General features: G+C 48.4%; 1 protein-coding gene across 9 annotated transcripts in view; it reads right to left on the bottom strand.

Moving 5' to 3' along the window:
* Positions 1–13,126, bottom strand: part of LOC147617880 (intermediate cleaving peptidase 55, mitochondrial-like) — a 101,120-nt gene extending 87,994 nt beyond the window's left edge. For 3 of the 9 annotated variants that reach the window (XR_015262270.1, XR_015262271.1, XR_015262272.1), the window contains exon 1: positions 12,889–13,099. Coding sequence is in view for 2 of the 9 variants with exons in the window: in XM_086776137.1 (XP_086632263.1) it covers positions 12,889–13,005 (117 nt within the window). In the remaining 7 variants the exon portion in view is untranslated. Of the gene's footprint in view, positions 1–12,888 lie in introns of all 9 variants that reach the window. The other 6 variants (XR_015262269.1, XM_086776137.1, XM_086776138.1 and 3 more) reach the window with 4 other exon arrangements.
* Positions 13,127–13,752: the final 626 nt, after the last annotated feature.

The raw sequence follows: 13,752 nt of genomic DNA, 5'->3' as shown, positions 1-13,752 counted from the left end.
TTTGTTCGTTTGTTTGCAGGTTTCGAGTCTCGTACCAAGAACGATCACGAGGAGATCCGTGGGGATTTGACAAGCCCAGTGTTCACACACATTGATGTCCCGAGGTGGACAAAACCCAATGTCCGCCGCTCAGACTTTATCCCCTTTGTACAAATGGAGTAACCAGCCATGTGTCTATTCTAGCTTGCACCACATAGCATCTACATGACACCTAGAGTGGACAACTCACCCCCTCACTCTTTCCTCTCTCTAGAAGTAGGCGCCTCCTTCATGAGGCCTCTTGGGCTGTATTTTTTGCACTTTCTCCTACCCAACTCCATATCCAAGCTTGCTAGGGTGTTTCCCAAGCTTCCAAGAGTGTTTCCAGGTGCCATTCACTCTCCTACACACTCCCAATGATTACATTCAACAAAACAACTCTCTTTCTTGCTGTAATTTCTGTTTTTTTGCTGAAAACCCTAATTTCAATCTTCCTTTCTCAAGTTGAACCATAGGGAAAGCTTTCCTATGGTTCCCTTCATCCTCTTGAAGACTTTTGTCCCGAAGGATTGCGACAAAAGGAAGATTTCAACACTTGAAGCACTTCCATCGCGAAGACTTCCGCTGTCATCGACTTTACTTGCAATTGGTAAGCTTTTATGCTTACCAATTCCGCTGTCATCGACTTTACTTGCAATTGGTAAGCTTTTATGCTTAAATATCGAAGCAAGTGGCAGGAGGGAGGAATCGGATTACAAGATCACATACCCTGTGTAGTGTTCTCTTGTCTTACGTGCTCTCTTGCAGATTGTTGCTACCATGTGTTGGTGGAACAATAGAGAGCAAACTGTAGAGAACATGGGTACTTAAGGAAGTAGTGTGAGTTGCAAGTCTACACCGACAACCACGTTTGCAATATTGTATTCATATGCATTGGCATGGAAATCTAGTCAGAAATGCCCATGACACTATGTACTTGATTCTCCCAAGATCAATATACTTTATTTGAGGGAGGGGCCGGCCGTTTCGGCTCATTGTACGTCTCTTGTCAATTCAGCAAATTACTTCTTGTATTCAGCATGTTGTCCATTAAATCTTGGTGTATTCAAGTGTATTGATTAGCATTGTGTTCAACCAAGTTATAGCAGCTTATGTTTGGGACAAGTTTGTCCTCGACCTTAAGCGACGGTTTCTACCGCCCCATTACCTTGAGCGAGTCGAAGACGAGTTTAGGGAAGCGCGTCAAAACGTGCTACCAGTTCTTCAATTTGCCAATAAAATTTCAAACTTATGTTTGCAGTTGGGCTTATCTGACAAGGACAAGAAAGAGCAATTCCTTTATGACCTGGATACGCAAATCCACTGGGAGGTGTGTATGTTTAGGCCAGCCACCTTCAAAGACGCACTCTCGCTTGTGCAGAGTGCTGAAATGAAGCACAATGGTGGAAAGCCCAAGACTTCCCAGCTTGCTACTCCCAAGGCTAATGCCTTCGAGGGAAAAAGGCCGGAACCAGACGGGGTCTTTCCCAAGACGGAGCATGGGAGCCTCTGGCTCCAAGACCTTGACCAATGCACCCAAGCTTACTCTAGACTAGAAAGCTCAGGTAGGCAAGACAGATGGTAAATTGAGTGTTGAGGAGACAACTCAGTACAAGGAAGGAACGTAGGTTCTTTTTTTGTCATACATAAGGACACACTTCTAGGTAGTGCCCTAGGGCCTAAGAAGACTACCACTCCACAGACAACCACCCCACCCTCCACGGCTTTAGTGGTGAGCCCAGCTCCCACGTAGACCCCCACGACTGCCGCTAGTTCGTCGGATCCCAGTGCTTCGGTTCGAAGATAAGCAAAAGGGTGCTCATGACTAGGAGTATGAGTGCAATGGATTGCTCAAGACCTTTGGCTACATGGGTGGTCAAAGAGTCGTTGTCTTGTTTGACAGCGGTAGCACGGAGGATGTGGTCACAAAACAGGCCACTCGGCGAGCCCGTTTCGTCTTGACTTCAGTGGACAACAAATAACAACGAGCATCAAGTTTGAAGCTTAAGTGTGCTAGTTAGTCATTTAGGGCGTAGAGTTTGTGCGCGATTTTATGGTTGCCCTCTAGTAGGAGTAGACATAATTTTGGGCATTCGGTGCTTTCACAAGTTCCAACCAAATATCAAGTGGGACAAGCACACTTTTGTGATTGATCAGAATGTGTCTAAAGTCCCAATGACCATTAAGTGAGCCAGGAATCTCGAACTTTCCTCTCACAAGCCATTTACAAGCTAAAAGAGAAATTAGGAAAGACGCACAGTGTGCAATGATTTACATCCAGACTGCCTATACGGTGGCCAGGGCTTCCGAGAAGTACTAGGTTCTCCATGACAAGTTCTAGAAGATTTTTCTTCGGGACAATCTCCCTCCCCAGCTCACCCCATCCAAACCGGATGACCACAGACTAGACCTCCTCCTAGGCTCGGATCCCCCGAGCAAGTTTCCATACTGCTTGTCCAAGGCAATGGAATCGGAGTTGGATCGCCAACTCCAAGAACTGTTGCAATCTGGCTTCATACATCTCAGTGTGTCGCCATTTGCAGCTTCGATCTTGTTTGTCAAGAAGAAGGATGGGTCTTCTCGATTGTGTGGATTATCGTGCACTCAATAATCCGACTATCAAGAGTAAGTTCTCGATGCCTCTAATAGATTACATTCTCGAGAGGTTGAATGGGACCAAGGTGTTCTTGAAACTCGACTTGAAGAGCGGGTACCACTAGGCGAGGATTGTTGAGGGGACAATCCCAAGATAGCCTTCCGTACGCAACGAGCCCACTATGAGTTTGTTGTCATGTCTTTTGGCTTGACGAACTCCCCAGCCACATTCAACCGCATGATGATGTGTGTGTTTAGGGACTTAATAGAAAAGGGTGTGTTCATTTTTTTGGACGACATTCTAGTATTTTCAGCTACCGTTGAGCAACATGACATTGATGTGGAGAAGGTCCTGAAGTTGTTGGAAAGCAACGAGCTCTACGTCAATGAGAAGAAGTCGAAATTTTTTTTGTTCGAGAGTTACTACCTTGGATACATTATCAATGCCGAGGGCATCTGATTTGATCCGGCCAAGGTGGCCGAGATTGTCAATTGGGAAGTACCACAGACTACGTTTGACATCAGATCCTTTGAGGTTCTAATCATTCAGTCCTTCAGGGATTGGATCCTTAGGGTCCAAGTCGGGACCAGAATTTTTGGTGTTTATCACCCCTTTTATGAAGGCAACCTAGGGCTGTAGAAGAGTACCTTTTTGTACTATAATAATATACTGAATTTCCAGCACATCTCTCTCTCTCTCTACTCTCTCTCCATATCTGCGTTTTGCATCAGCATGTTTCCAGGAGTGTTTAGGGCTGAAAGAAGACCCCGAGAGCTTTCGCGTGTTACATTGGTATCAGAGCATCACGCTGAGCAAAGCTGAACACTGATTCAGTCCCATATGATGGTGTACATGTCCAAGGTACAGGAAAGTACACGGATACGAAGCCCAAGGCAAGGAACACAGAATCGTGAAGAGATCCCAGGAGGTTTGTTGGTGGTGTTCCACAGAGCCAGAGGGGATGGCAGTCCTGTGAGCCAGATAGGTTCTCGGGCAACGGTCCCAAGGGAGGTTTATCCTCCAAGGGGTGATGTGAGAGTGCCAAACTCATTTCTCAGGAATGAAGACCAAGACAGAGTTCAGGGTCAGGGCAGGAATGGATTGTGGACTAGATGGAACAAATGCATAGATCTTGAGACAGAGTGGTTTTGGAGAACAAGCCGGGCTTTCAGAGAAAAGGGTTGCCAAGGATGGATGGATGACAGAGGGACTTCAGGAAAAGATTGGGATGATGAGAGTCATCCAAGAACAGGTTGGAATCCCATCATCAAGTTTAGCAGAGGGATGTCATGTGCATGAAAGATGCCATGGACATTCTCGGGTGCAGGTGCTGGTCCAGAAGAGGCAGCCAGATAAAGAGTATGAACCAGATAGAACTAGGACTTGGAGCACAAGGAGCAGTGTTGGACTGGAGAATGGACTTGGATCCCTGTCGGCTGTACCAGAAACAGAAGAAGAGCTGTCGACTGAGACCAGGGGCTGTCGGCTGAATCAGAAAAGGGGCAGCTACATGCGCATCATTTATATGATTTTATGTCCAATCAGGTCGGCCAGCTCTCCATTAAAGTTAAGAGACTATAAATAGCAAAGTGTGCTCATAGTTCTAATCATTCGGTCCTTTAGGGATTGGATCCTTAGGGTCCAAGTAGGGACCAAAATTTTGGTGTTTATCACCCCTTTTATGAAGGCAACCTAGGGCTGTAGAAGAGTACCTTTTTGTACTATAATAATATACTGAATTTCCAGCACACCTCTCTCTCTCTACTCTCTCTCCATATCTGCGTTTTGCATCAGCATGTTTCCAGGAGTGTTTAGGGCTGAAAGAAGACCCCCAGAGCTTCCGCGTGTTACATTAAGGGACCTAACTATATACCTAGATGAATCCAGAACATGCCCAAATTCAGCTTTTAGGAACGTGCATGTTATATACTCATGGTAGTCAACCCACAAGACTATATAACTATCAACTCCATTATGCATAGTATGGACTACATACTACGACATCCCCACTAACGTCATCAGTGCCCAATAGTGAGTGTAGAACTCTGTATCAAGATATGCTCTCACACGCGCACTCCACACACACGCGCGCACACACGAGAGCATATATTCACACAAAGCCCTTCGTACTAAGTTTCTGTCAAACCTCCGGAGATGCAAGGCAGACTTAGCCATAATGAAGCCTAGCACTAAGGGAAGTAGCAAATAGAAAGAATTAGAATTGACTTCGTTGCAAGAGGATGCTTCTTGAGGCACTACTTGATTGGGAAGAGAAGGATGCTAAGGCCATTGCCGCTTTGGTGTGTTCCATCGCAAAGGAGGTCTCACCGGCCATTCAGACGTGTGAGACGGTTGCAGGGGTATGGTGTCATGTGCATCACAGATGCCATGGACATTTCTAGGGCTAGATCCAGAAGAGGCAAGCAGATAAAGATTATGAACCAGTAGAACCAGAAGGTAGGAGCTTCAGGTGACTCATCTGAGGTGGACATGGAGCAAAACATGATCAGATGGCTGTCGGCTGCAGGACAGTGGAGGCTGGCTGCCAGAGGAGCTGTCGACTTACATCAGCAGAAGGGTGTGCAGCATGCGCATCAATGCCAAGGGGCAGCAGCAGTCGGGCAGGGCAAAAAAGGATTATTGGGACATGGAACTGGCCGACCAGCAGTCGGCCAGCATAAAGTGCCAAAAGTCCCATATAAAAAGGACTCCTTGCTCCTTGTTTTAATGATTCTCTCCCACTAGGGGATTGGATCATTAGAGGTCCCATAGGGGACAGAATTTAGGGTTAGGAACCTTTTTATGAAGGCAGCCCATGGCTGCAAAGATCTGTACCTTTTTTGTACATAGTATATACTGAATTTCCAGCACTTCTCACTCTCTCTCTCTACTCTCTCTCTCTACCTGCGTTTTTGCATCAGAAGGTCTTCAAGAGTGTTTAGGGCTGAAAGAAGACTACCCAGAGCTTCCGCGTGTTACATTGGTATCAGAGCATCAGGCTCAGCAAAGCTAAACACTGATTCAGTCCCAGATGATGGTGTACAGGTCCAAGGTACAGGAAAGTACACGGATTCGAAGCCCAAGGCGGGAACACAGATCGGGAAGAACTCCCAGGAGGTTTGTTGGTGGTGTTCCACAGTGCCAGATGGGGATGGCAGTTCCGTGAGCCAGATGGGTTCTAAGGGAACGGTCCCAAGGGAGGTTGATCCTCCAAGGGTGATGTGAGAGTGCCAGACTCAGTTCCAAGAACGAAGACCAAGACGGTGTTCAGAGCCAGGGCAGGAATGGATTGTGGACTAGAGGAAGACCAGATGCATAGACCTTCATCAGAGATAGAGTGGTTTGGAGAACAGATCGGATTTTCAGAGAAAAAAGGTTTGCCAGGGATGGAGGATGACAGAGGGACTTCGGAACAGGATTGGGATGATGACAGTCATCCAAGAGCAGGTTGGATTCCCGTCATCAAGTTTAGCAGAGGGGGATGTCATGTGCATCACAGATGCCATGGACATTTCTAGGGCTAGATCCAGAAGAGGCAAGCAGATAAAGATTATGAACCAGTAGAACCAGAAGGTAGGAGCTTCAGGTGACTCATCTGAGGTGGACATGGAGCAAAGCATGATCAGATGGCTGTCGGCTGCAGGACAGTGGAGGCTGGCTGCCAGAGGAGCTGTCGACTTACATCAGCAGAAGGGTGTGCAGCATGCGCATCAATGCCAAGGGGCAGCAGCAGTCAGGCAGGGCAAAAAAGGATTATTGGGACATGGAACTGGCCGACCAGCAGTCGGCCAGCATAAAGTGCCAAAAGTCCCATATAAAAAGGACTCCTTGCTCCTTGTTTTAATGATTCTCTCCCACTAGGGGATTGGATCATTAGAGGTCCCATAGGGGACAGAATTTAGGGTTAGGAACCTTTTTATGAAGGCAGCCCATGGCTGCAAAGATCTGTACCTTTTTTGTACATAGTATATACTGAATTTCCAGCACTTCTCACTCTCTCTCTCTACTCTCTCTCTACCTGCGTTTTTGCATCAGAAGGTCTTCAAGAGTGTTTAGGGCTGAAAGAAGACTACCCAGAGCTTCCGCGTGTTACATATGGGTGAAGCTGCAGGAGCTTTATGAGAGGTAGTCATCTATGAGGGTTGTCACACTTCAGGGTCAGCTCTACACTCTCCAGTTTACTCGGGGAGAATCCATGCAAGTGTTCCTCTCGAGAGTTGAATCCATCCAGGATCAGCTACTTACCTTGTCTATTGCTTTGTCTACTGTGCAGTTGAGTGCTCTTGTGCTTACGAAGCTTCCTCTAGACTATGATATTGTGGCTAAGGCATTGCGGTGCCAAGTGTCGTCAAGAGCTTTGGACTTTGATGACTTGAACTCTTTGCTCCTTCAGGAGGAGTCGATATTATAGGCAGGGCAAGCTGTTGTCTATGACGATTGGTGGTAGTGCAACGGGAGCATTGGTCTCGGCTCCAAAGAAGAAGAAGAAGGTCCATTGCTACCACTACAAGAAGAAACGGCGGGTCCAAAAGGACTGCAAGAAGCAGCAAAAAGCTATGGCCTCTCAAAAGGGTAAGGATGATTCCAATTCCTCGTGCGACTCCGACTCCAATCCTCGTACGGTGCATGCAGCGGCCGTGGGGGATGATTCTCCCTTCTGGTAGCGGTGCATCTCTCACGTGCTCCCAGCCAGAGAAGGGCTAGTGAGAGAGTGGTGCGGGCATGGTAATGCCCCACATTATACAGTACACTGGACCTCGCGTTTTATGTTGGCAAGAGGGAAGAGTACGCAACCGCCTGGAGATTTGAGCGCAGCCGCCTGCAGAGTGGAGAGGAGGCCTGGGCGCAGCCGCCTGTGGAAGTCTGGGGGCACAGCCGCCTGAGGAGGAGGGCGCAGCCGCCTGAGGAGGGGAGGCACAGTCGCCTACAGAGAGGCTGCCTTAGGAGGAGGGCACAGCCGCCTGTGGAGGAGGGCGCAACTGCCTGTGCAGCCACCTATGGAGGAGGGCGTAGCCGCCTGTAGAGGGGAGCTTAGCCACCTGCAGAGTGGAGAGGAGGGGAGGCACAGTCGCCTGCATAGGGGAGCGCAGCCGCCTGCAGAGTGGAGGACGCAGTCGCCTGTGCAGCCGCATGTGGAGGAGGGCGCAACCGCCTGTGGAGAAGGGCGCAGCCGCCTGTGGGGGAAACGGAGAAGAGATGATCGCCTGCACGGTCGTATCTCCAAGCTAGTGAGGTGGTCGCCCATATGTAGGTGCTGGAGAGGGCATACGTCCAACAGCTGGCCGGCCCTCCTAGCTTGCATGGAGGCGGCCAGTTCCAAGGTGGGGGGTGGGTAGGTGGCCATGCACCCACCCCCACACATAAGGGGTTCCCTTTACCCTTCGTGACTCAAACGTGGGTGCCCAAAAATGGGTGCCCACCCTACCAAGGACACCAAGTAAGATTTGGGAAGAGTGTCCACTCATTAATGAGTGTGAACCTGCAACCTTATAAAAACAAAGGTTAAAAATGCCAACTCCCTTGGCTTCTTGCCCACTTCCCGTGCCATGGACTCAAAAGTCACGTCTACAATTGCATCGGCTTTCCTTGCTTCAATGGCACTTTGCACATGGGAATCTTCATGCAAAAATTTTAGCTCTTGCTCTTGTGCCTGCAAAAGCATTCTCATATGCTCCAATTCAGCCCTCATTGCATCACGCTCCTCTTCTTGCATGACTGTCTTTCCTCCAGACAATTGTCCCCTTGAATCACTATCATTTACCCTCTCAAGGGGCAGCATCAGAACCACGCGAGGCACTAGATGGGCCCCTCAAATTAGGCACTTCCAAAGGGTTGCCTTGGCTGTCCATTGTGTTAAGTGTGCTCCTCTTCTTGTATGACTGTCTTTCCTCCAGACAGTTGTCCCCTTGAATCACTATCATTTACCCTCTCAAGGGGCAGCATCAGAACCACGCGAGGCACTAGATGGGCCCCTCAAATTAGGCACTTCCAAAGGGTTGCCTTGGCTGTCCATTGTGTTAAGTGTGCTAGAAGCGGGGTGTCCAATACGCAGGTTCGTTTCCCCACTAAGAAGAGGAAAATAACCGTGCTCTGATACCAATGAAACCGATCCCGTCAAGTGGGAATAGACTCCGTTGGACACCCACATGCGTAATAGCACAACTTAAATATCACAATTTAAATGGACAACTTAATAACAACTGAAAACTGAAATGAAATAAAATGTTGATCAATGGACACCAGCACTGGGGCCGGAACGGGCCGACCCCCCCCCTCAATATATGATATATTATTGGGAGTATTTAAAAGATACAATGCTCCATGGGTTCAATGAACCAGACCAAACAAGAGACTCAAAGTAGACGTTCGAAGGAGAGCAACCCACTTGAGTAGTCTAGTCTCTACGGTCCTGTGCCTTCACTGGAATCCGCGGAGAGCGCCCCACTGGTGTTCCAGGACCACGCACAAACAGGCGCTCCCGTACTAACGCCTGGCTCTCCCGATCTCGACACCCATGGACCGTGGTTCTCCAGAAGCTTGGACTACCTGTGGCACCGAACGGGTGTTAGCAACAGAGAGTATCCCTTATCAGATTTACATCAAAGTCCTTTACTTAAATCTCAATCCACTTACTTGTAGCTCGCTAGTGGAAGACAAATACCCGAGGCGTCTAAGTGCAGCTACTAGAGATGGACACCAGGGCGCAGCAGCCTACTGGCAAGAGGGAAGAGTATGCAACCGCCTGGAGATTTGAGCGCAGCCGCCTGCAGAGTGGAGAGAAGGCCTGGGCGCAGCCACCTGTGGAAGTCTGGGGGCGCAGCCGCCTGTGGAGGAGGGCGCAGCCGCCTGTAGAGGGGAGCACAGCCGCCTGAGGAGGAGGGCGCAGCCGCCTGTAGAGGGGAGCGCAGCCGCCTTAGGAGGGGAGGCACAGTCGCCTACAAAGGAGGGCGCAGCCGCCTGCAGAGGGGAGCGCAGCCGCCTGCAGAGGGAAGCGCAGCCGCCTACAGAGTGCAGAGGAGGGGAGGCACAGTCGCCCGCAGAGGGGAGCGCAGCCGCCTGCAGAGTGGAGGGCGCAGCCGCCTGCGCAGCCACTTGTGGAGGAGGGCGCAGCCGCCTGTGGGGGAGGCGGAGAAGAGATGATCGCCTGCACGGTCGTATCTCCAAGCTGGTGAGGTGGTCGCCCATATGTAGGTGTTAGAGAGGGCATACGTCCAACAGTTGGCCGGCCCCCCTAGCTTGCATGGAGGCGGCCAGTTCCAAGTGGGGGATGGGTAGGTGGCCATGCACCCACCCCCACACATAAGGGGTTCCCTTTACCCTTCATGACTCAAACGTGGGTGCCCAAAAATGGGTGCCCACCCTACCAAGGACACCAAGTAAGATTTGGGAAGGGTGTCCACTCATTAATGAGTGTGAACCTGCAACCTTATAAAAACAAAGGTTAAAAAGAATGCTATAAAATAAACAAGTGCAATACACTTACCACCTGTTCACACGCAACAAAACTCGTCAAAAGACAGCAAACTTCACGACTCACTGGCAGGCGTTCCCGCTTAGTAAGTGGCACATCAAACAGGCAAACACAAAAATACAAGTCATGCGAAAACAGTTCCAAACATGCAAAACATGAATGCATGTGCAAACAATATCATGGACATATCTCCCGTTCATGGAACAAGTACTAAACATCTGTCGGGCACAATGATGGCACGACAGAAAACATAAATCCCAGTCTTTCTATGGAGTGACAGTCCCATAGGTAAGACACAGATCCAGGCACAAGCCTCCCTATGAAGTGATAGTCCCATAGGCAAGATACGACACAAATACTGGCTCTTCCATGGCGTGACAATCCCATGGATAGAACACAGTCCAGGTCATACACGGGTGGCACCAATCTGGCTCCCGTCCATACGACACCGTCCTGCTTGCTAACACACGGGTGGCACCACTCTGGCTCCCGTCCATGTTATGCAAAAATACTGGCCCCTTCACATGAGACACCGGCCTAGCCTCAAGTGACACCACCCATGCACTAAAAGTCGGCTTGCGGGAGGGACTAACAGACCGTGCTCCAAAAAGTGACTCTGCCTGCTGCGGAGTTCGGTCCAGAGAGGTTCAGGAAGCCCATTCTGTCTCCAATCCTAATGATCACCCACTAAGATCTCCCAATGACAATGGAGCCTGAATCAATCATTGCAAGTAAGAGGTGCTCGCTGACGGACATGCATACCCCGCCTTGGATCCCGGAGGGGCCAAAAGCATGGGACCAAAAGGAGTGACTCCTACTCTCAAGAATCTTCCCGCAACTATAGGTACAGTCCTTGGATAGATGATGCTCCCCGAGGAAGAGAATGTAAATAGCTCCACTAACTACTGCACTGTGAAGCTCCTCTATGAGGATCCCGCCTCTACAAGCACTACGGTCCTCCCAAACCCTAAATTTTCCATGAGACAATCTGCATAACTAAGAGCAGTGGGAGGTGGAACTATCGGAACTACCCTCCACTCGAAGATTCAGCCCATTCTTTGTACTCATTCAATTGCAACAATCAAAGTAAATACTGTGTTCAGAAGGAAGAGGGGAGGGGAGGGAGGCGCTTAAGTGGGTAGTTGGGACCCCATTGGGTGTACTATGTATGCTCCATCTCTCTCTCTCTCTCTCTCTCTCTCTCTCTCTCTCTCTCATGCATACAGCTTTGCATTCTCCTAGTAGTAGAGCTCCATCCCCTCCCCCACTCATTGTACTTATTGCACACCCACATTCAGCTTTTTAGTTCAGTACTTTTTCATTTTGTTGAGATGACAAAGGATACCCCATACAGGTACACCGATTTGTCTCATAGGCCGAGTTCGGTCTTTTGGAAGACGTTACTAAAATATCTCTCTCTCTCTCTCTCTCTCTCTCTCTCTCTCTCTCTCTCTCTCTCTCTCTCTCTCTCTCTCTCTCTTGCTTGTAACAACAAGGCGGACGGGTGAGGGGTGAACGCCCCTTAGTAAGGGGTCAAATAATGGAGTACTTTTTCCTTATTCAGCAAGCCGACTAGACAACCAAAAAAGGAGGGGCAGAATTCAGCCAAAAAAGGCAAGTTTACCCCCCAATCCTTGACTCATTCTTACCTCCTTGGTTCTTAAGCAAAACGCACCCAAAAAAGCACTCAGATCAGCCTAGTAGACAGAAATCAGTAGAATTCTGGTGTAGATGGATGAGCCCAGCAGAAGTAGACAAATGGAAGGCCAACGGAAGTAGCCAAATCAAACCGCAGGAAATCTTCAAAGAGCTCCCCAATTTGGTAATTGTGAGAACACAGCAAGGTATCAATGTTTCAGCTGTTGTATTCCATTCTTATATCAGTAGAGCAAAGATTCCTTCGCCAGGTGTTGGGAGGGATATATAGCAATTGAGACCCAACACAGTGTCTTGTGCAGGTAAATATATTGTGTTCCTTTTCTGTTGTTTTATTGATTCAATGCATATTTACATTGTTAAATAAACAGCTTCCAGGTATCACTAACCCCTGTTTGGCAAGATGCAACTCAAAATTTCTTGACTGCTAAGCTGATTTAGAGACTCCATTAACCACAACGCCTCGTATTCACTACATTTTGTGGCGCAATAAGCAATTATGAGATCAAAGCATGGTGAAGGCAAAGCTCCATGTCGGAAAGTGAACCTCGAAAGAGTTGATATTTGAAAATCTACATGATGAACCTCGAAAGAGTTGATGTTATCAAAGTGCAAATGCTGTCATAGAGATGGACACTTGTGTTGATCTTTGTTCTGTGGATTAAGTGATTTAATCACTTAAAGAGATAAAACTAATGATGATGGTGTAGGGAATGGTCGCATTCCCACCAGTCAAGCCAACCGCATCAGGAGCAATGGGCAGATGACACATCAGCATGCTGTATATGCACACTCCGGCTGTATGGTACAAGCTTCTGACATATCAGCAGCAGGAAAAGCAGGATGTCAGTGCACCAAGTGACGGGCTGGTCTCGGATCTCGCTGACCCAGCGTCTGTGACATTCCTCGAGTGAAGTCTGGCATGATGCTCCCAGCTTCCATGGCGAGCGAGAATGGCCCTTTCAAAGACCATTTCAGCTCAACATACTGAAAAAAAATTGAAACCAGAAGCAGATAGGAAAGCCTAGGCATTTGTAAGGCCATAATATCAAGAGAAAGCTCCTACAAAAAAATTATCTATGGCGACAGACAAACCAACTCTTTCCTTATCTTTCAAAATACCAGAGCAGAGAACTTGAGATCGTACCTTGATGTGCATATTCTCTACAGCACGCTTAACCCTGCCATCGCTGAGAACTGCCCCGCGAGAGAATGGTCCTGCGCGCTTAGAGCCAAGGCGCTGTGCAACGGCTCGCAACGCCATGATGACTGGCGAAATGGCTTTGTCAGTAAACCTCGTAAACAAGAAGTGTTAGGGTAATTCCAGTAAACCTCGTTTGGCGTACACAAGAATTTAAAAGTGATTAGCCTCTTAGCACTGCCCAATTTGCTCTATGGGGTGGTGGATTTTATAAGTTTTTACTGTGGGGAGGTAGCGAGACACTAAGATTTGAACATCCACTCCCAACAACTTCAAACCTCAATGAGAAGAGTTCCAAGCGAGAAGCCAAGCTCTAGAAAGCAAAGAGAGAAGTCCGTAGGCTTTAGAACAAGCTCGTTGTTGGAAGAGGCCACCTAGGAGGAGCTAACCAACACTCACAAGCAGGATATGGATGCCCTTTGGCTATATAATACAAAGAATCAGAAGCATCCACGAATGTTGCAACCCAAGCACATGAAGCCCACAATGACCAACTCCCAAATGAAGTCAAGCAAGCTAAAGCCAAAGAAGGCCAAGCTGTTTGTGTGCCTAACCAGTTTACAAAAGAGTGTGAAGACACCCTTGCAAGCAAACTAGAGAGGCAACCAAAGCCCTTACCTAATTTCATGGGGAGTGTTAAGAACCACTCCATTAGTTAACATGGTTTCACCCGTCGGACCTACCGTAAGGCGCTTTGCCATCTTACTTGCTCGAACGGACACTTACCTTTTGCAAGACGACATTGGAACATATCAAATGACCTTACCTGGTGCTTAATGTCAAATAGGAAAAATTTAAGGACTTCGTGTA

Source organism: Cibotium barometz, chromosome 36 (assembly GCF_041138505.1).
Source record: "Cibotium barometz isolate CiBa-2024 chromosome 36, ASM4113850v1, whole genome shotgun sequence".
In the NCBI taxonomy this organism is placed as follows: Eukaryota; Viridiplantae; Streptophyta; class Polypodiopsida; order Cyatheales; family Cibotiaceae; genus Cibotium; species Cibotium barometz.
The sequence above is the reverse complement of the archived record's forward strand: the minus strand, read 5'-3'. Positions and strand labels throughout refer to the sequence as shown.